A 23802-nucleotide genomic window follows, 5' to 3' on the forward strand; every position below is an offset into this window, starting at 1 on the left:
TCCAGAATCGTGAGGAAACACTAGGAAAAAGTCATGCAGGAATACGGGGATGAAAACAGGGGGGCGTGTCCAAAGTGCGCTGGTGCACGGGGGAGGTGTGGCCGAGGCAAACAATCCAAAAGTAATCCAGAAAGGGAATCCAAAAAACACAAGAATAAGTTCATACCCAGGTGATCCATCCAACAAGGAGTTAAAACACGAACCGGATCGGAACCGGCGGACAGGGAACAGGACCAGGAGCTTCCAGGTCCCAGACTCGCACGGTGCGGAAACCAGATGCAGAGCCAGGATGAACGTCAGGGCCTGGCTTTTAAGGTGGACTGGGAACAGGGGTCAGGTGCACAGAATTAAATCCAAAGTGAAAGAGCCGGAGCACCCTTAAAGAGGAGGAACTAAAATCGTGACAACAATCACATGACTGCCAGTGCTGCTGTATGAGTGTGCTCTGTCCGCGCAGTCACCTGTGTGCACAGATTCAGTAGTTCAGTGCGAGGCGAACTAACAGGTGCCCAGAGAGTAACGACCGTCCAGCATGAAGCCAACGGAGGAACTCCCTCTCCTTCTCCCCACAACTCTGAGCCGCAACAGTACTGGGTGGGCATCAAGCCAGGAGACCACGGATTGGATACCGCTTCCACAGAGGCTGTCAGTTGTTCCTTCGCTGTCTGTGCCGGGAGATACAAATCCATACTGAATGAGTATAAATCCAATACCTCAACACAGGTTGATATAAATTTAATTTGTATAAGTAACATATTTACTAATGAGTATCTAATGTAGAATCTGTATTAACGAGGCTGATTAACGAGATAGTGTAGTTGAATGGTATACTAAATGCATATTTCTTTGTTTTGTGTCTGTTTGCAATTGTGATATATTCTGTATTTTGGCAACCCTCACAATAAGATATGCCATCTGTATCATGGCAGACTGTTTTATGTTTTTATTAGTGATCTTCTAGTCAATGGTATTATTCTTGTCTTAATTTAATGATGAAAGAATATTGTTATAATAATAATAATTAACTTTATTTTATATAGTGCCTTTAAAGGTAGCTTCTCAAAGCGCTTTACAGACTGGCAACAGCAACAACAACAATTAAAAATAAACAATAAAAATATACAAGTGAAACACGATGAGAATTCACAGAGGAGACAGTAGATGGTGGTACTAAATACAGTAGGAGCAGAGTGGTAAAAAAGGCTTCTTCAAAAGAAGAGGGTTTTGAGTCTGGATTTAAAGGAGTTTAGAGAAGGTGACTCTCTGATATCCTTGGGGAGAGAATTCCAGAGCTTAGGGGCATAACAGAAGTAGACCCTGTCACCCATAGAGTGTAGGTGGGCTTGGGGGACAGACCAGAATTAGAGGAGCAAAGGTTGGGAGAAAGCAGCCAGAATTCAATGACTTCACTGAACAAATTGCAGCACTTTCAAAGTTCAGCATCTAGAATTTTAGGACCTGCTCTGATGGCTATTTTCCTTGTTCACTAAGCTCTACACCAGCTTTCAGTTTAGTATTCACTTTTAAAGACCTCACCCATAGTTTTTGAGACTCTGAATGGTTTGTCTCCCCTGCTACATACAGTATCTAATTTAATGTCCAGTTATATCACCAGCTGCTACTTTCTATTGTATTGTAATGATTTGATCAATGTCTCTTGTCTGTCCCCAGGACCAGACCTCAGACCATAGATGTGGAATGTACTCCAAAATAGTATTTGAAAATAAAATGTGTTTTTAAATCTATTTTTAATAGTGGGTTTTATTACTTACATTGTTACATATGTACAGTTTTTTGGAATTCTTTACATGAAAAGCATGTTATTATTATTTTAATAAGGATGATGATGTGATATTTGATCAGGACATGAAACTACCAAAAAAGATAAATGGAAATTGGTCAGATAATGTCCTCAGAAACCAGCAGTGCTGTAACCTTAGCTCCTCCTCCTGTTTCTGCATTGAAACATTTAGGTTTCAGTTTCACTTCCATTCCTGCTGCTATGTTGAGAACAACAGAAAGTCACTTCTCAATGCAACTGCAGGCCTCAAGTCTTATTACTTTATACCGAGCTTCAAGGAAGGAACATTTGGATTCAGTTATACTGCATTTCGTCTAAGATAAAAGAAGATGGGACAAGCAAGCTCAGTCATATCTCAGGTAATTCACAGTCTTACATCTAGGAAATGTTTAAGTTTAAGTTGCTGCCAATACTGGTAAGCATGATTTAGCATGTTAGCATGTGAGGTAGAACTAGGTATCAACCTTAATGGACAATATTTGTATATTACTATAATAGATATATCTTCATCAAAGTCAAAGATGATTTTCAATGTGTTTCTCTCTGTGATTGTACCAACAATGACCTTCCAAATATTACATTTTACAGAAGCTAGAAAAGTACTCCAGAAATAGTTCCAAAGAACATATATCATGTGGCATTTAGTTTTAAGTTTGGAGACAGACAAAAGCTACATTACAAAAGCTGTTTAAGCAATTAAAGCAATGCTGCTACTCATAAAAATTCAAAACAATTCAAACATATAGCACAGAAACTTAGGTTTTTTTTGTTGACCATAATGTGAATTTATTGTGTGCAGCACTAGCTGTACCACTGATACAGCTACCACAGAAACAGACCTGAAAGCAAAAACCTTTTTTTCTACCTTATTATAAAGTTTTTCAATTATAAATGTTTTCCTTTTATGAGAAAAATAAAAAATTGGCAATAGATGCATGACAATGTGCTAATTGCTCTCCTATGCAAGCTTCCCACTGTTGTGATGGACCATTTCAGTGGACTTACTTGTACAGATGCAGCCATCTAGAATGCATGTCAAAGTCCTTGTCAGTGGAAAGCACACCTTAGTCCTGTCTGGCACACTGCTTTCAGCCCTTCATAGCTTAAAACGAACTGGTAGGTGGCACTTGTTAACAAAAAGCTAGATGGCACTTGCTATGTTAGATGTAACCAAAATGGTAGCTTCATTTAATCTGTTTAATTTATATTTTATTTACTACAAATGATACAAATAAGATTTTATTGGTTCATCAAAGCCACAGAAGTTGCCCAGGTAAATAACATCAAGCATATGTTAAATAATTTTAAGACATGAAAACACACACAACTATACATTTTATTTTTGTAATGAATTACAGTAGCTGGTGATGTCTCTTTTCTTTTCCCAATTCCTATTATGCAAGAAATTAACACGATCATGAAGGAAAATGGTGAGCGATCAGCAGCTCAAGTCCAGAGACAGAAAGAATAAGAAATAATTCTGCTAGAAAACACTGTGTGCCCTAGTGGTAAGAGGACGCATTCACACAGATTCAAGACAAGCAGGATGTGGGAAGTGTAGTGGAGGCTATCGATACCAAGCCGAACTGCACCTTTTATTACCCTTGCATTTATTTGCAGATTCGCTCCGCTCTGTGTCATTGTCCAGGCAATTGTCTCAACATGCAACATGCAATATGCAACTTTCAAAATGGCATGCCGTTGCTTAATTTAATTTAGAAGATAGACAATGCAATGCAAAACAACAAAAAGGTAACAGGTAATGTGCAAAAACATGCATGAACAGAATGAAATAAAAGGATAGAAATTATGGGGAGTGAGCTTTTTGACATGTAAGGTAGAGGTAAATTTCAATGTGTGAGTTTTTGGTAAGAAAGAAGGCACTGTGGGGTTCAGATCATAGGTGAGAGTGAGAGAGGCTGGGATTTTAATAGTTTGATAGTGCGGGGGTAAAAACTGTCTCTGAGTCTTGTAGTCCGGGCCTGAATGCTCTGGTACCGTTTTCCACATGGTAGACGGTCATACAGTCTGTAGCTGGGATGTGTGAGGTATTTGATGATGCTTAGGGGTTTCCTTAAGCACCGTCTGTCATAATTGTCCTGTATGGATGGGAGGGCAACACCAGTGATGGACTGGGCAGTTTTCACCACTCGCTGTAGGGCTTTGCGGTCGGCAATACTGCAGTTGCCATACCACACTGTGATGCAACCTGTCAGTGTGCTTTCTGTAGTGCATTTGTAAAAGTTAGTGAGGATCTGGGCACATATCTTAGCCTTCTTCAACCGTCTGAGGAAGTTGCGCTTTCTTGATCAGACAGGTGGCATTGAGAGACCATGTGAGGTCATCGGTGATATGGACACCAAGGAATTTAAAGTTACTGACCCTTTCAACTTCGGTCCCGTTGATGTGGATAGGGTCATGTCCGTTTTGCAGTTTCCTGAAATCAACGATCAGTTCCTTGGTTTTGCTGACGTTGAGGGTGAGGTTGTTGTCTTCACGCCACTTTAGAAGAAGATTGACCTTAATTAAAAAAATATTATGGGACCCCTGGCAGGTATTTATATAAATTCTAATATACATTAGTCAAGTTTTGCACAAACCTGGGAGAGGGTGCACTTAAACCTGTTTATATTTATTGTATAAAGAACTCATGTTTCATTGGGGCTCATAACCTGAAAAAAAGGATTTCAGGCTGTGCTTCAGTACATAAAGAGAAACTGTAAGAATATTTTAAGTGTGATTCATCTAACAGGTTCCAGTGTGATTATGATACATAATTATATATGTACTGAACTGAACACTTCCTTTTATAAATTATTTTAAATATGTACAATGAGGATAAACAATTTAAAATCACCTTATTTTTCTTTCAGGCAAGAGGGGTAGTGGTAAGTATTATTTGGAACTTCATCATTTTTACTCAATGTAAATTTTAATATTTTAAATGTTCAGTTTATATGCCAATTAAAATGTATTTTTCATTTCTTTAGTATCCATATTAAATGAATTTCTGCATACTGTATATGAAAATGTACTACCAAATGTTTTAATCTATCTTTCAAATATTCATAGATTATCTGCATTTCAGGATCTCATTTTTTAATTTCCTAAATCATACATGATCATGAAAAATCTTTATGAGTTCCTTTGCCTTATTTTCAAAAACTGGAAGTACCCTATAGACCAAAACACACAATTTCAAAACAAAAAAATGAGAAGAAAAATCATTAAATTAATTAAATCACATTAGTATTCACCTCCTTTGGTACAGTATATGTCATATTAAACCGTGTCTCAAATATATTTTGCATCTATACCTTTTCCATTTTTATTCTGTAGGTCTTATCCTGCAGTTACCAGATTATGAATTTAATGTACAGTGCCTTGCGAAAGTATTCGGCCCCCTTGAACTTTTCAACCTTTTGCCACATTTCAGGCTTCAAACATAAAGATATAAATTTTTTATTTTATGTGAAGAATCACCAACAAGTGGGACACAATTGTGAAGTGGAACGAAATCTATTGGATTTTTGAAACTTTTTTAACTAATAAAAAAATGAAAAGTGGGGCGTGCAAAATTATTCGGCCCCCTTGCGTTAATACTTTGTAGAGCCACCTTTTGCTGCGATTACAGCTGCAAGTCGCTTGGGGTATCTCTCTATCAGTTTTGCACATCGAGAGACTGAAATTCTTGCCCATTCTTCCTTGCAAAACAGCTCGAGCGGTTAAAATTTTTTTTTTATTTTATGTGAAGAATCACCAACAAGTGGGACACAATTGTGAAGTGGAACGAAATCTATTGGATTTTTGAAACTGTATCTAACTTTTTATTCCTTGAAGAAACAGCATACATGTGAAACATGCATACAATGTTTCGTTTTTTTCTTCTTCCATTTTTTATCAGTATGACTAAGCCCCTTTTACGACCTGTTTTATGAGAGAAATAGAACACTTTATCAAAACATCTGTTTAAATTTGACATGTTCACTGTCAGAAAGATTAATCTCTTGCAGAAGTATGGCCTATTTTTAAGCAATATTATCATATTAAATTATATGATATTAAACCATTTGAAAATAAATGTATTTTAGTACGTTCATATTTTATGTGTCATATTAAAAAAATTAAATCACTGTATTATTTCTTTCAGGGAATAGGGGTGGTAAGTATTATTTGTAACTTTGTAATTGTAATTTTTACTCAATGTAAATTTTAAGATTTTAAATGTTCAGTTTATATGCCAATTAAAATGTATTTTTCATTTCCTTAGTATCCATATAAAATGAATTTCTGCATACTGTATATGAAAATGTACTACCAAATGTTTTAATCGATCTTTCAAATATTCATAGATTATCTGCATTTCAGGATCTCACTTTTTAATTTCCTAAATCATACATGATCATGAAAAATCTTTATGAGTTCCTTTGCCTTATTTTCAAAAACTGGAAGTACCCTATAGACCAAAACACACAATTTCAAAACAAAAAAATGAGAAGAAAAATCATTAAATTAATTAAATCACATTAGTATTCACCTCCTTTGGTACAGTATATGTCATATTTCTGCAATTTCCCTCACGGGATCAATAAAGTATCTATCTATCTATATTAAACCGTGTCTCAAATATATTTTGCATCTATACCTTTTCCATTTTTATTCTGTAGGTCTTATCCTGCAGTTACCAGATTATGAATTTAATGTATCTAACTTTTTATTTCTTGAAGAAACAGCATACATGTGAAACATGCATACAATGTTTCGTTTTTTTCTTCTTCCATTTTTTATCAGTATGACTATGCCCCTTTTACGACCTGTTTTACAGTGCCTTGCGAAAGTATTCGGCCCCCTTGAACTTTTCAACCTTTTGCCACATTTCAGGCTTCAAACATAAAGATATAATTTTTTTATTTTATGTGAAGAATCACCAACAAGTGGGACACAATTGTGAAGTGGAACGAAATCTATTGGATTTTTGAAACTTTTTTAACAAATAAAAAATTGAAAAGTGGGGCGTGCAAAATTATTCGGCCCCTTTACTTTCAGTGCAGCAAACTCACTCCAGAAGTTCAGCGAGGATCTCTGAATGATCCAATGTTGTCCTAAATGACTGATGGTGATAAATAGAATCCACCTGTGTGTAATCAAGTCTCTGTATAAATGCACCTGCTCTGTGATAGTCTCAAGGTTCTGTTGAAAGCGCAGAGAGCATCATGAAGACCAAGGAACACACCAGGCAGGTCCGTAATACTGTTGTGGAGAAGTTTAAAGCCGGATTTGGATACAAAAAGATTTCCCAAGCTTCAAACATCCCAAGGAGCACTGTGCAAGCGATCATCTTGAAATGGAAGGAGTATCAGACCACTGCAAATCTACCAAGACCTGGCCGTCCCTCTAAACTTTCAGCTCAGACAAGGAGAAGACTGATCAGAGATGCAGCCAAGAGGCCCATGATCACTCTGGATGAACTGCAGAGAACTACAGCTGAGGTGGGAGAGTCTGTCCATAGGACAACAATCAGTCTTACACTGCACAAATCTGGCCTTTATGGAAGAGTGGCAAGAAGAAAGCCATTTCTCAAAGATATCCATAAAAAGTCTTGTCTAAAGTTTGCCACAAGCCACCTGGGAGACACCCCAAACATGTGGAAGAAGGTGCTCTGGTCAGATGAAACCAAAATCGAACTTTTTGGCCACAATGCAAAACGATATGTTTGGCGTAAAAGCAACACAGCTCATCACCCTCAACACACCATCCCCACTGTCAAACATGGTGGTGGCAGCATCATGGTTTGGGCCTGCTTTTCTTCAGCAGGGACAGGGAAGATGGTTAAAATTGAGGGGAAGATGGATGCAGCCAAATACAGGACCATTCTGGATGAAAACCTGTTGGAGTCTGCAAAAGACCTGAAACTGGGACGGAGATTTATCTTCCAACAAGACAATGATCCCAAACATACAGCAAAATCTACAAAGGAATGGTTCACAAATAAACGTATCCAGGTGTTTGAATGGCCAAGTCAAAGTCCAGACCTGAATCCAATCGAGAATCTGTGGAAAGAGCTGAAAACTGCTGTTCACAAACGCTCTCCATCCAACCTCACTGAGCTCGAGCTGTTTTGCAAGGAAGAATGGGCAAGAATTTCAGTCTCTCGATGTGCAAAACTGATAGAGACATACCCCAAGCGACTTGCAGCTGTAATCGCAGCAAAAGGTGGCTCTACAAAGTATTAACGCAAGGGGGCCGAATAATTTTGCACGCCCCACTTTTCATTTTTTTATTAGTTAAAAAAGTTTCAAAAATCCAATAGATTTCGTTCCACTTCACAATTGTGTCCCACTTGTTGGTGATTCTTCACATAAAATAAAAAATTTATATCTTTATGTTTGAAGCCTGAAATGTGGCAAAAGGTTGAAAAGTTCAAGGGGGCCGAATACTTTCGCAAGGCACTGTATGAGAGAAATAGAACACTTTATCAAAACATCTGTTTAAATTTGACATGTTCACTGTCAGAAAGATTAATCTCTTGCAGAAGTATGGCCTATTTTTAAGCAATATTATCATTTAAATTATATGATATTAAACCATTTGAAAATAAATGTATTTTAGTACGTTCATATTTTATGTCATATTAAAAAAATTAAATCACTGTATTTTTTCTTTCAGGGAATAGGGGTGGTAAGTATTAGTTGTAACTTTGTAATTGTAATTTTTACTCAATGTAAATTTTAAGATTTTAAATGTTCAGTTTATATGCCAATTAAAATGTATTTTTCATTTCTTTAGTATCCATATAAAATGAATTTCTGCATACTGTATATGAAGATGTACTACCATATGTTTTAATCTATCTTTCAAATATTCATAGATTATCTGCATTTCAGGATCTCATCTTTTAATTTCCTAAATCATACATGATCATGAAAAATCTTTATGAGTTCCTTTGCCTTATTTTCAAAAACTGGAAGTACCCTATAGACCAAAACACACAATTTCAAAACAAAAAAATGAGAAGAAAAATCATTAAATTAATTAAATCACATTAGTATTCACCTCCTTTGGTACAGTATATGTCATATTAAACTGTGTCTCAAATATATTTTGCATCTATACCTTTTCCATTTTTATTCTCTAGGTCTTATCCTGCAGTTACCAGATTATGAATTTAATGTATCTAACTTCTTATTCCTTGAAGAAACAGCATACATGTGAAACATGCATACAATGTTTAGTTTTTTCTTCTTCCATTTTTTATCAGTATGACTATGCCCCTTTTACGACCTGTTTTATGAGAGAAATAGAACACTTTATCAAAACATCTGTTTAAATTTGACATGTTCACTGTCAGAAAGATGAATCTCTTGCAGAAGTTTGACCTATTATTAAACAATATTATCATGTTAAAGTATATGATATTAAACAATTTGAAATTACATTTATTATACTTTTAAAATATTTTATATGTCATATTAAACAATTTAAAATCACTGTATTTTTTTCTTTCAGGTCTTCACTTTGGTGGTAAGTATTCATTTTAAATTGTTAACAAGTAATTTTAGCTCTATGTAAATTGCTATATTTTATACTCTTTGTTCATATGTTCGTTAAAACATTTTTTTACTGAGTGATCAGATAAACCAAATTTTTGAATATATAAAAATATACTACCAGTTTTTTCAAATTACATTTCAAATCTTCATTTTTCATCTCTTTTTCCTGGATTTTTTTAATTTTGTTGATTTAACCATTTTTATGAAAATCTAAAATCTTTATGAGTTCTTTTTGCCTTATTTTTAAAAACTGGAAATACCAAAACACACAATTACAAAATAGAGAAAATGAGAAGAAAAAAACATTTAATGAATTCAATTACATTAGTATTCACCTCCTTTGGTACAGGATGTCATATTAAACTGTCTCAAATATTTTTTGCATTTATACTTTTTCCTTTTTTATTCTGTAGGTCTTATCCTGTAGTTACCAGATTATGAATTTAATTGATAGAACTTCTAATTCTTTTGTACTTTGTATTCCTTGAAGAAATGGCATACATGTAAAATACACATACAATGTTTAGTTTTTTTCTTCTTCCATTTTTTATCAGTATGATTATGCCCCTTTTACAACCTGTTTTATGAGAGAAATAGAACACTTTATCAAAACCCATCTGTTTAAATTTGACGTTCACTGTCAGAAAGATTAATCTCTTGCAGAAGTATGGCCTATTTTTAAGCAATATTATCATATTAAATTATATGATATTAAACCATATGAAAATAAATGTATTTTAGTACGTTCATATTTTATATGTCATATTAAAAAAAATTAAATCACTGTATTTTTCTTTCAGGGAATAGGGGTGGTAAGTATTATTTGTAACTTTGTAATTGTAATTTTTACTAAATGTAAATTTTAAGATTTTAAATGTTCAGTTTACTGAATATGCCAATTAAAATGTATTTCTCATTTATTTAATATCCATCTAAAATGAATTTCTGCGTATATGAAAATGTACTACCAAATGTTTTAAGCTCTCTTTCAAATCTTCATAAATTATCTGCATTTCAGGATCTTATTTTTTGATTTCCTAAATCGTATATGATCATGAAAAATATTTCTCTTTGCACACATGGAAGAACATATATCAAATTAAATGTCAGCAAAAACTGCATACAAAAATTGACTGCATAGGTTTTTCATCCCTTTTGCTAAACTGACAGTTTTTACCTTAATGTGACAATACAAGTTTATGTATAGGATTGTGTATTATGGGTGTATCATGGCTCTAAGAGAGCACCTGGATCTGGGGTGTCGGTTAAGGAGTTAACCCAGCGCTAGTGAGACGCTCCAGATGCCTGAAGATCACATATGCACGAGATAATTAGAGAACTGGCCTCACCAGTGTGAAGCCAAACTCCCTATATTAGGTTAAGTGGGTCCAGGATGACTCAGGGGTGTTAGATCCTTCATTACTGAGTAACAATATCACGGGGGAGCCTCTGAGGGCCGCCAGATGGGCGGGTCGACTCAGGGGACTTGGACCCCTGCTGTCAGGTGTGGCAGTGAGACACACAACCTCACAGGGAGACTCCCCTGTAAGTCGACCCCACTGTAGGGGTTTTGTGAATTTGAATCTGTCACAATATTTAGTCCTAACAGTAAATTGCATGAGTTTAGTTTGGCTGGTTGGCAGAACAACAAGGAGTCTTCACAAGGATTTACAACACAAAGAATACATTTATTGATACATAAAAACAATATGTACATAAAAACATTCAAAATATCAAACTGAAAAGATACATAAAAACAAGGATACTATGGTTAGTACTGTATACTGTTGGTTACACTAATTTCCTAAACAGTCTCATTAAAATGATAAGGCACTCCACATTCAGGCACTCTTCAGTGAACTTCGGCTGCTTAAATGAACTAAAAATATATGCAAAGGAACAAGTAATAGGTTTATTCCATGCTGAAAAGAGAAGAAAGAAAACACAACGTTTCGGCCGTGGAGCCTTCTTCAGGTGTGAGCTTCACACCCTCACCCCGGAAGAAGGCTTCACGGCCAAAACGTTGTTTTCTTTCTTCTCTTTTCAGCATGGAATAAACTTATTACTTGTTCCTTTGCAGCCTACGCATGCTGAGGCAGCGACCCACCTTAAAAATATAAGAACATGTTAATATAACAGTGGATTCAAAACTGCCACACAGTACAATGGGGGAACAGCTGACATGCTCTGCTGGCTTGGTGCCACTCCAGCCCTTAGGCAGCTCCAGGTATCGGGGAAAGAGACAGAGATCCTGCTGTAGCCTTGTGTTGAGAGTTAATTCCATCAAATGAATTGTTTGGGGAACAGCGCTGAGATGAAATGGGGACAAAGTCTGCACAGGGTGGTGACTACTCGATTGGGGCAAATCATCCAAGAGGGGGAGAAACTATGTTTGCTCCCAGCATAGCAGCTATTGCTGAATAATGCTGTATTCAGGAGAAAAGTCCATATGATGAAAATTACAACTGTTTTCTCCCGTGATCAAGTTGGCACATGGTGGTAACTAGCTGGCTGCAAGGCCCTACTGCAGGCTAGTCCTTGGGCAGAATTCTGTCTTTAGGTACAGGCTCACCCTCTAACTCAGCACTTTGGAAAAATGTTTATGTCCCAGTGTTCAGTCAACAAGTTTGGCAGGCATGTGGTTGTTGTTTTAAGTCAGCCAAGTTGGTTCAATGGAGAAAGGAAGGTGGCGAAGTTAGAGGTGATACACTGCTTTTTAATGGTTTTTAATTTTTAGGGGAAAATACGGCTGGTGATTGTTCAAGAAGCTTCCATTTGGAGTAGGTACCCACACCCTGCAGGTCCCTGATTGGTTGGCCATCTTTCTGGATTATTGACCACGACCTGTGATGTTTAAGATTATTTCCAGATGTGCCTATATCCCTCTACCAGACATCCAGGCACCAGCAGTGGACATCTATCTTAAAGGAATATTGACACCCAATCCGAACTGTCCTGAGAAAATCCTTATCCAAAAGATAAGCTCAACTCCCTAACTTGTTCACATGCAAAGACCACTAGGGCATCCTGTGGCTGAGATCACAGAGGGGGGCTACATTCCTGTGACAGGCAACAGGCTGCTTGGTCCAGGCACAAAGATCACTTAGTAATATTTAATATCACTTAATTCTAAGTGAGATAATGTGTCTTGTCCCTACACCACTGTCACAGAGACAGTAAAAAGCACGCTCTCACAGTGAGAGGCCGGGAGAAATGTCTAAACTCTGGAAGGGACAGATTCCAGCCACAGTTGCTGAAGGGGACTGAGCAATGATGCACGTAACCTGTTCTAGGGTGAGAGCAGGGCTGTCTGTGTAAAGAGAGACAGCTTGTGATGAGGCACCTGTCCACGTCTGCTCTGGTTGAACTGGAAGGGGTATGTTCAGTCTCGTGGTGAGGAAATTGGTTGGTAGTGGAAGGTTGGGACTCCATTATGGGTTATGAAAATCCTGAAGGAGAGACACAAAGATATGGCATTGTGGTAGGCTTTGGTTACCCAATGCAGAAATAGTGTAGAAATCAAAAGTGAGTAATCTCTTACTGATTCTAGTCAGTGAATGGATGGAAAGGCAGAGGAATAAAAGAGTAGGATAATTAGAATAAAAACACATAGATCTGATGGTGAAATCACGTGCCCTGGCCTGTCTGATCCACATCTCTTCAGCTGCAACTGAATGAACGAGGACAGAGTCCAGCAGGAACTCCCAAAATAACAGCAAAAGCAATGACCCTTTTAGGAAAACAGGAGTCAAGAATGGTTTAGATGGTCTCTGCCAGGGCTGTGGGTGGGAGCTTGAGGGTAGTGTGGACAACAAGGTTAAGGGCCAAAAATAAACCTGATGGTCAGCAGCAAAGAGGGGGCAAGTGACAGGGAGGCAGTCTGTAGCTGCAAATGGTGTGGAATCTGGAATCCTGGACCTAGGAAAGACTCACACCGATGTGATGTAGTGAATTTCAGTGGCTGGACAGGCTTCTACAAGGACAGCAGGAAAGGAGGATAGGGGCAGGGGAAAAGACACTGGTGATATAGTATGTTGGAACTGAAGGTGTGAGGAGTTGGACACCTAACAATGAAACAGGGCTGAAAAGGGAGAGATAAGTAGTATAAAAAGTAAATAAAAAGTATTCATTTAATATACTGTATGCATTTTGCAAAAATATATACAGTAGCAATTTAGCACATGCGTCTAAATTGTAATGACATACTACTGCAGATGTACATTCTGTGCTTCAAAAACTGTAGCTGTAAACGGGATTTTTGTCAGTATGTAGGAGGTAGTCTAATTAATGATTCTGTGGTGGAGTGCTTTATTGGGTAACAGGGAGTGTGTCATACTGAATGATATGCTGTATGACTTCAAAGATCTTTACATAACATATTGTAGAATTGTGTATGAATGCTTAAGACTACCTGTATATGTTCCTTCTTCTTTTCCTTTACACGTTTTCCTTTTAAAATTCAGCATATTGAAACCTATTTTAGGTCATCTTTTTCTACAATAGCTAAATTTGTAGATTCAAAAAACAAAACATATATTTTGACAGCAGGATACAATTATATTTTTACAAAAAAAGTCTCACTTATACTTCTATTTTGGATTTAAGGGTGAGTTTGTGTTAATTTGCGTTTGCCTTCCAACATCATTTTGACAGGGAGTAATAATCTTGCAGTTTGGGTGCCATCTAGTGGTAAATAAAGACGGAAACAAGATTAAAATATTTTCTGTAATTTCTAAAAGAAAAATAAAATAGAAATATAAAAAGAAAAACTTTAGATTCGTTCAAAGTCAGAGAGTTAAGATACGCTACAGTTATATCACGCACAACATGTTTGCCCCTGGTGGACAGTCTGTTGGTTCTTCTGCTAATAAGGTTTACAAAAAACATAACTCTGTTCTAATCAACAACATATATATATATATTTGGTTGTCTAAAATGTCTTACCGGTAATTTCAATAAATAAAAATTCTACAGGCTATTACCTAAATTGTAAATATATATTATTAAAAAACATTGCTTGAAACATTTGATGTACTATATTAAATATAAAAGGTTTTTATCTTTCTTACAGCTTCGCTCCACACTCTCCACACTGCCAGGTAATTATTTTCACCTTACAATTTTATATATATTGTATATTTTGTCATATTATACATTATACACTGTATATTTTAAATTGAATGGTATCATCATTTTAAATTTTGGCAAATTTGAATTGGGTTGAAAATGTTACTCTTAAGTGCATGGAGGATAGGTTTGATTGATTATACTAAATTGTTCCTCCTGAATTCGTGTACCCATTAACTGATTGAATTAGGACGGTGCCACACAATACACTGCAAATCACTTTTGAAAAAAGTACGAGCCAGATAAAAGGAAAATCCATGAAATGAGCATTTAATTTATACCAGTGGAAAAATGCCAAACTAATCAGTTATCTCTTTTGTTTTTACTTTTATTCTACTCTTTTTTTCTGATTTTTGTACTGAGCTTCAACAAGAACTTGAATCACTGAACAACTGGATCTTTTTTGAGATTTAAGCAGCGTGGCACAGATGAGTCTGTTGTAGAATAATACTACAACCCAGATGGCACTTTATTAACATTTTATCTAAGAAAGAATATTCATATTGGATAACTCTTTCCTTAAAAAAAATAAAAGCAATGTTAATTCTAAAATGCAACCACATAAAATTACAAAAAAGAAAGAAAATATTGTATAAAATTGCAAGAAAGGAGGAAAAGGAAGATCACCTTCAACATCGGTGAGCACAAGAACAGGGAGTGACTTCAACCCAAGGACAAAAAGGGCTGTCATGCACACATGGCATTCCTCATCCTATCACAGAATATGTGAGGGCGGCGCATGATTCTGATTGAGGAAGATTGGACCTATGGCCAGATACTCACAAGCCGTTGGGCACTACAGTACAATTTTCACAGGCCATGAATAGTGTGTCTAGGAAAACTGCTTCAGAATTAAAGCTTCAGTACAAGACTAATTAGGAACCAAACTACATAAATGAGGAGATGGGTGACTTGCATCTATCACAGATGTGTATATTAAAGGCTACAAATGAGAAAACTCTATTTGGTCTGTCTAGTCCATTTGGCAGTCAGCAGCTAATTCAAGGATCTAACCCAATCATTTCTTAAAATAAAACAGGGTTTCATATCAACAACATGGCTAAGTAATTTATTCCATACTCCCACAACCTATTTTTGTAAAGACATGTCTCCTGTTTTTAGGTTTTAAATGTACTTTTTGCATAGCCTGGATTACTTTTCCATGCAATAATAATTGGCCTCCTAGTTCTATTTTGTCAGTAGCTGTATATGCTATAAAGGAACAAGTAATAGGTTTATTCCATGCTGAAAAAAGGAAGAAAGAGAACACAACGTTCACCTGAAGAAGGCTCCAAGGCCAAAACGTTGTGTTCTCTTTCTTCTTTTTTTCAGCATGGAATAAACCTATTACTTGTTCCTTTGCAGCCTACGCATGCTGACGCAGCTACCCACCTGTATATGCTATATATGCGTGGCTGTATAAAGAATTTCCTGCTTACCTCGAAGAGTTTGTTAATTAAAATTCATGACCAACTATGTTCAATGATATCTTATATTAGAAATTATATTGAATTGTTAATTGTAGGCTAAAAAGAAAAAAAGGATAAACACTATGTTTTGACTTCAGCCTTTTTAGTTTAATTCATTTCAGGAGCATTGTTTAATTTTCTTCATTTTATGTGGTATATCTCTGTATAATATCTTTCCAGTTAAACTCCATGTCCGGGTTCTTGGACAGACCCTGAATGCTCACATCGACTTCATTAAAAGAATTCAGAGAAGCATAATAATTAAAGAGCGTGAGAGTGAAGAAGACTGTGATGTTATTGTGGCTTTCTGCCCTGTCAGCTCTCGAATTGGAACTGATATTGATGCTGCTATTGAGAACCTTCCAGGTGAGAGTTATTAGTTCGTACTGTCTTCTTTAGTAATCTAAATATTTTCTACTAAATGTCTTGAAAGTAAAGGAGAGGAAATTACATTAGTGCTGTATAACTGTAAATTCAGAACACTTTAACAAAAAATGTGGGCTGACTTTTCACATCAGGGTGCGTTTTAGAATTGTAGAAGAATCCCAATAGCATTGCCAATACCAGTCTTAAAATAATATGAAACCAGTAAGACATCACATAATAATATCATTTAATTTTAGTTCCTTAAGACATTTTTATTTCTATTATTTTTCTTAGCACATGCCCCTTATCTATGGTGCTTTGCAGTTTGATGATGATCAATACAATATGTGAATAAACAAAATAGATAACATTAATATACAGAATAGTATGTATAGGAAAACAAGCATATTTGTTTTACGATAAGGAGGGCCACTGATTCCAGGTGCAGGATAGCCTTAGTGCTTTTATTTGGAAACAAGCTGGGGGAATCATGGCAGTAGATAAAGAGTAAGGTGCCTGAGAGAGGAGGCAAATACAGGTGCTGTCTTGAGGACGTGCTGGTAGGTGGTCAGGGGTCGTGAAGTTCAGATCTCTGTAGGCAAGATATTCCATCACAACAGCACAAGATTACAGAAAGAATGGCTCTAACAGGTTAGTGAAATGAGACCTGTCTTTTCTAAATCCATACTGAATATGGTCTAGAATCCTGCTTCCAAACAGATGACCCTTAAAAAAATAAATCCTTAATAGAAGACCTACTGGCCTTTAATTATTGGGTTCAGTTTTACTACCCTCTTTAATGGGAACTACAGAACATTAGCAATGCCGAGCTTCCTATGGCTATTACCCCTCGAGTTACTGCTGGAAAAGTGTTATTAGAGGCTTAGGACAAATTCTGTATCTCTTATCAAAGAACAATTGGCAGAGTATGATCAAGACCTGGAGATTTATTCTTGAGTGCTTCTAGGACCCATCGTATTTAATTTAGTACTTTGTTTTTCCCCAGCATGAGGCATATTTTCTGTTTACTGTAAACACAGTAACAGCACAGTAACTACAGTATTTGCCTATCATCTTTGCCTAATTTTACCTGAAAATATTTGTACTGTCTGACGTCATGACTACACCAGCATGATGTGGACATAAACACAGCTGTATTGTGCTTTCAATCACACAGACTTTAGCAATAAAGGGACTGAAGAAGGGTGAAAATGATAACTTGATGAAGGAATTCAACGCTGTCTTATAATTCTATCATTTAATTCTGTAAGTTTTAGTGTTATAGGTTACGTGATAATACACTTAGATCTTCACTAACCATCATGTATGACTATCCAGCACCTCCTTCCCTATGGATGCTTTTAGTGTACTTCAAAATGACCTCAATGGACATGTAGCTTTTCAGAAACCTTTGCTATGAAGAGGCAACAAAAGAAAAATATTCTTCAAAAACAAGTACATGACTGAGCTTTTAGGCAATGATCAATGATTTGGTTGGGGTGGTGGGTATAGTACTACATGCATCTCTGAGCAAAGGTCTCAGACACGCTTCAGTAAAATTTCCCTGTATAAATGGGTAAAAATATGTATATTGTAAGGATGAAGGCATAACTGAGAAAACTTAGTAACAGCTACAGTAAGGCTTGCTGGCATGGAGCTGTAGCTTAGCTAAGGGTGTTGGCAATATGAGTAAAGTCAACAGATACAGGCCAGTTCTGACCTGCTGGGATTTTTATTTCCAATGCTCCATATCATAAGCTTTGAAATAAAAACATGTGTGGTACAAAATATAATAGAAAATACAATAAATGCAATATATATATATATTATTCTAACAACTATCTGACCTACACCATAATCCATGATGACTTTCAATAATACAATTGCACTATATGCAGAAACAGTATTGAGTAGATAATCAAACAATCAAAGCAGCATCAGCAGGACTCGCAGGCCTAGGCATTCACTCTTTTCACTATTTTTACTATTTTCATGATTACCTTTTGAAGTCATGATATTCTAATCAAACAGGAAGCTTCAGACAGAATACTGAACTAAAGTAAAAATAATGTGACAGAGCGAATCAAATTTAATTTGAAAACATGCTTTTATTTAATAATCAATGACTATATTATATTTAAAATTTGAGTTATTTAAAGATTATAGAGATATCTAAAGATTTGATGCTTTCTTAGTAAAACCTATTTAATAAATAAGGCCACGTCTTATGATAATCTAGAAAAATCTGTATTCCAAAAAGAAATGTTGCATTTGTTATTTTAACTGTGGTGTGATGTATGAAACTGTTTTGATTTGGATTCCTGGACCAACACGAACATTTACTCAATTACTGAACTCCCTGAAGTTGGGTGAAATATATGACCATTTAGATGTTACCACATGCATTATATCTTTTATGTACTATAAAAAATATCCATATTAAGATCACTGTAACTATAGAGAATAATATGGGGGAAGGTCATATTTAAAATACATTAAACAAATCAGTTTAAACAGCTTAGGTACAAACAGGAGTTATAGATGTTAAGAGCATCTACACTTTTACTAGTGGTTTAACTTTATTTCTTTAAATTTGTAAGATTTTATTAAATCATGGTCCATATTTAAAAAAATGTGATTATAATGACTCAAGGTAAACTATGCATGAATAGTCCATATGAAGTAGCAGCAACTTCATCATTTAGCCAATAAAAAATGAATGAATTAATTCTTAGGAGATTTTCATCATTTAGATCCAGGGTGCCTAACCTTTTTTATTGCAAGATCTACTTTTCATTTGCCAGTCCAGCACGATCTACCACTGTGAATTTGAAGCTCTGATATAGGGAAAACAGACTGTGGACACATCAGTACAGTAACGATACCCATCACTAAAATGACAGCAAATAAAAGCAAGTGACTCATGCAACAGTGAATAAGAAATGTTCCCCAATTTAGAAAAAAAGAATATCCTATCTTAATGTCAGCATTGGTACTGAGAAGCTTACTTGAGAACACTTGTCATTTTTTTACGTGTTGACACTGCTGATCATGTCGATGACATTTTTATTGTGTCCCTGCAGCTCGAAATTCAGCAGTTCAGTCAAGTTTGTGAGGCATATTCGCCATGTTTAGATGACTTGAGAAACTCTTTGATTTCAGGCAACAGCTGTCTGAACCTTGCCAAAAATGTATGTTTTGGATATCTCCAAACAGCAAGTCAGCAGCCTCAGCAAACGTTTTTTTTAATTCTCGATCCCTGAATGATTTTTTTTTTGTTTAGCCAGGGCATGGCTCACATGGATGATTGCCGCTTTCCCTCATGTATTGGGCTTCATGAAAACCGACTGCTGCTAGTTGAGATTTAATGTTTCCCACTTTTCTTTTCTGAAACTCACTTTTAGCGGAAAGTCCACATCATACGTTTTGTGTGCAGTTTTGAAATGTTGTTCTGTATTTCAAATTTTTGCGTAGACGCTAGCATTGCAGATTTGAACGGAAAGTACAAAAAATAATCATGCTCCCATTCCTCGATCTCTTTGCTTAATCGTTTTCACTCAAACACTACAACTATCGAAAAAGGCAATCATACTTATCAAACTGTTGGCTTATTTGTCACAGCCATTCTGTTTCGCTTCACTATGCGCTGTAGGGAATGTGGGGTTCGTGCGGCAATAACTAAGGGAACTTGGGTAGCACACACAACACTATTTAAGGAGCTCCTGTCGTCTCCCCCGCCTCCCCAGTATCAGCCAGCACTCAGGGAAGAGACTTTTACAACACATTGGACAAGGGTTAAACACACACAACGGTAGTAACATGTATGACATTACATGCACAGATCTGAATAAAGTTTTAGGTTAAAAAAAGTAAATAGTCAAACAGCCCATTTTTAAATTTATTTCTTGTTATCGATCGACTGGCAAGCACTCCGCGATCGACTGATTGGGCACCACTAAGATAATTTTTCATGTCTAAATATTTATAAAGCTATTCATGCAACCAATCTAAAAGGATTAACTTTCAAACTGAAAACAAAACACAAAGACAATTGACTTAAACAGAATATGGATATAGAAATCTAACTGTAGAAAAAAACAGAAACCTTTGTACAGCTGTGTACAGTTATGTCCCATTCCTAGGTATTTATATATAGATATAGTGGCTATCATAAGTATTCACCCCCTTGGACTTTTTATATGTTACTATGATAGAATATAGAATCACAATGTATTTAGTTGGGATTTTTTGCTGTTGAACAAAACAACGCTCTACTGTATAATGTCAAATTGAAAACAAAATTCTACAGATCTTCCTAAATTAATTATAAACAGAAAAAGTGATTGCATAAGTATTCACAACCCTTTACAACCCTAAATAGGCACTAATGGTGCTTCACATGAGTTTAGGATAAATATACACATCTCTGGGAGGTCCCACAGTTGACTAGTACTGCCCCCCAGAAACAGTACTGTACTGTTTATCATGAAGACAAACATTCTAATTAAATCTGCGATAAAGTTATTGAAAGCACCAATCAGGGGAAGGGTATAAGGAAATTTCCAAGGCATCATACTTCCCCCAAAGCACAGTAAAGTCCATAATAAAGGAAAGGAATAAAATATGGCATAACTGTGAAGAACAGGGTGTTCTCAAAAAAGTATGCAGGCAAGAAGAGCACCAAGAGGCCTGTGACAACTCTAATTATTAGAGTCTTCCATGGCTGAGATGAAACTGTGCATATAACAATTGCCTGGGTGCTTCACAAATTTGGGCTTCATGGGAGTCACAAAAAACTCTCATCAAATCTCGACTATACTTTTCCAGAGGGCATATGGGAGACTCCAAGACCAAATGGAAGAAGATTCTATGGTCTGACAAGACCAAAATTGACCTTTTTGGTCTCTGTAAGTGTTATGTTAGGTGCCAGCGTAACAGTGAACATGTGACAGTGTAAAAGCGAGGCATGGTGGTGGCAGTGTCATGAGGAAGCTTTGCTGCACTGGCCTAGAAGACTTGTGAAGATAAAAGAAAATATTGAAGCAGCAAAGTGAAATCCTGGCGGAAAACCTGCTGCAGTCTGCAGAGACATGGGACCTAGGAAAAAGGTTCATATCCAGTAGGACAATGACCCAAAACATACAATTAAAGTCACACTGGAAGAGTTTGAAAAGAAAAAAAGTCAATGTTCTGGAGTGACCCAGACAAAGCCCAGTCCTAGGTCCAATGAAGAAACTGTGGCAGGAATTGAAAATTTCTGTTCACCAACTTTTTCCATACAATCTGAGGCAGTTTGAGCACTTTTAATAGAAAATTTGGAAAAACGCGACCAGACATTTTCAGTTTTATATTTCTAATTAATTTAATAATTAATAAACACAATAAACTGTAGATAAGTCAGAGGGGGTGAATACTTTCCATAGCCACTGCAAGTTAAAATACCTCTAATGCACCCTAATGAGTATCTTAAACTGTTAATTTATGAAACAGTGCTCTTGATTTTTATAGTACTGGCTTAATGTTTTTTTAAAGTTATGTGTACAATCTTGATAATAATTTTGAGTTTATTTTCTTTTAAAGAACAGGGATATTTCTGCAATTAAAATAAAAACAGTTGTTTAATTTGAAAACAAATATTTCGCTCTCTCTGCAGATCACAAGCCTGTCATTCTGGTAGTGATGCATCACACTTACAATGCTGACTCTGTTGTGGTTGAAAGCAGCAGACTGGTGTACAGAAGCAATATACAATGTACTGTTGACTGTCTGTTCCATGAATCTAAGGGATTGCTGGAAAATTGTGAAATCAATAATCAAGCTGTTGTATCAGTCAACAGATTTGCATCTGGCATAAAAAAATATACAACACTGGAAAGAAGTCTTCTGTATTTCTGTACAAAAATTCCAGGTTTGTTTTAGTTCATGCAAAAGTTTATTTTGTGGTAATGTAATGGAATACTCATTAAGGACTTCCAATACAATTGTATTGTCAAGTAATAATCAAGAGCTAAAAAAAGCAATATATGATCAAATACTTGAGAAGCTTACAGTGATCAACAATAACCAGACTTTAGGGTCAGTGATAATTCATCTTCATTGAAGTTAGTTATCTTGAGCATGTAAAGAAAACAGGAATAACTTATGTCATCACCATGTGTTGTGTGTTTGTATACAAGTGATTTTAAAGAAAAGTAACAGTTGAAATTACATTCTACTAATAAAAAGAGATACTGAAAATAAAGCCTCACAGTAATGTTATGGTATCTTTAAACTAGCACACAGATTTCATCCTTGCATCATGATCATAAGAACATTTATAGATGAGATTTCAAAATACTTCAGAGGATGTTTATACAATATTCTGGTGTTTTCCCATTTAGCATATCATCAATATATTTTATAAGATAAATTAGAAATACTCAAGCAGTGTCTGGTAAGATGTTTTGACAGCTCACAATACCAAACATACATGCTCATACTGTATATTGCTGAGTTCTACAATGTTATTATTCTTTTATACAAAACAGTACTATTCTGTGCCTTAAATGTATGTGCCAAATGAATTATAAATAAACGTCTTGTTTGGCCTCTTGCTGTTTCTGATCTACAATATCTGAAAAACCAACACATAAGCATTCTAAAAACATAGAGAAAAATAAAAGAATTAAGTGCAGATACGTCTCAAAAAGCTCAACATCATATAAACCAAGAAAAAAATCAATACTGCACAAAACATTCAGCAATAATTGTTTAATCTTTTAAAATGTAACACAAAGACTCCACCACACTGAGATTGTTGTAAACCCATTATACATATTCTTTCCTCACTCACTACAGATTTCCTTCTTTTCATTTAATCCTCACACAGGCTCCAAACAGTTGACTCAGCATTTTTTTCTTCTATTCTTTTCATGAAAACAAACAGCTCACAGTCTGATATGTACTCACTTCTGTCAAGGTCCCTCTCTGTCCCTGCAGTGGAAACATGACAGATGTCACTCATCGTCAGAGAGCCAGGATTTAGATAGGTAGCCTCTACCTGTCTTCTTGTACATTCAGTTTCCTTTTGGCTGCACTTTCTGCTCTCTGGTCTTCACTGGCAGAGACAACCAGGAGCTGATAATCAGCCCTCCCACCCTGCTACATCATGGCTCCAGCCCTCCAGTTTCCCTAGTACCCAACACCACACACTGCTCACTAGCAGAGCCAAGAGTGTGATACTCCGTTCCTCACCCTTCCTATATCAAGGCGGAGGTCTCCCAACAGATTTTCTAATCTAGTCTCCTGTCATTCTGGCCCAAGCAGCTCGGCGACTACCATTCAAACACACTCTTTTCTCACATACTGTCCCTTTGAATTATCCCATTACTTGAATTTATCAATCACTCAAGCATGACAAGACAGGAGACATGACCTGCTAGAGTCCAGGTCTTTTTCTGCAGGAGCATCTGAGAGCTAGATTAGATGATGTTCACTTTCTGGGAAACAC

The 23802-nt window shown here is 36.1% G+C and overlaps 1 protein-coding gene across 1 annotated transcript; it reads left to right on the forward strand.

Moving 5' to 3' along the window:
- The first annotated feature begins 1989 nt into the window (after positions 1-1989).
- LOC148675194 (uncharacterized) lies at positions 1990-22905 on the forward strand. Its single transcript, XM_088626277.1, has 9 exons — positions 1990-2160; positions 4675-4689; positions 8468-8479; positions 9308-9322; positions 10152-10163; positions 14005-14040; positions 14423-14450; positions 16128-16313; positions 21967-22905. Exons 1-9 carry the CDS (start codon positions 2131-2133, stop codon positions 22230-22232), a joined length of 600 nt encoding a protein of 199 aa, XP_088482403.1. The 5' UTR covers positions 1990-2130; the 3' UTR covers positions 22233-22905.
- The last annotated feature ends 897 nt before the right edge of the window (positions 22906-23802 follow it).

The sequence above is a fragment of the Lepisosteus platostomus genome, chromosome 3 (assembly GCF_059453375.1).
Source record: "Lepisosteus platostomus isolate fLepPlt1 chromosome 3, fLepPlt1.hap1, whole genome shotgun sequence".
NCBI classification, from domain to species: domain Eukaryota; kingdom Metazoa; phylum Chordata; class Actinopteri; order Semionotiformes; family Lepisosteidae; genus Lepisosteus; species Lepisosteus platostomus.

Bases quoted from the DNA above. Each gene is read 5' to 3' on its own strand.
- LOC148675194 (XM_088626277.1), top strand. From the start codon at position 2,131: ATGGGACAAGCAAGCTCAGTCATATCTCAG. The intron at 14,041-14,422 runs GTAAATAAAGAC...TCTTTCTTACAG, and splicing joins AGTTTGGGTGCCATCTAGTG to CTTCGCTCCACACTCTCCAC. The intron at 16,314-21,966 runs GTGAGAGTTATT...CTCTCTCTGCAG, and splicing joins TGCTATTGAGAACCTTCCAG to ATCACAAGCCTGTCATTCTG.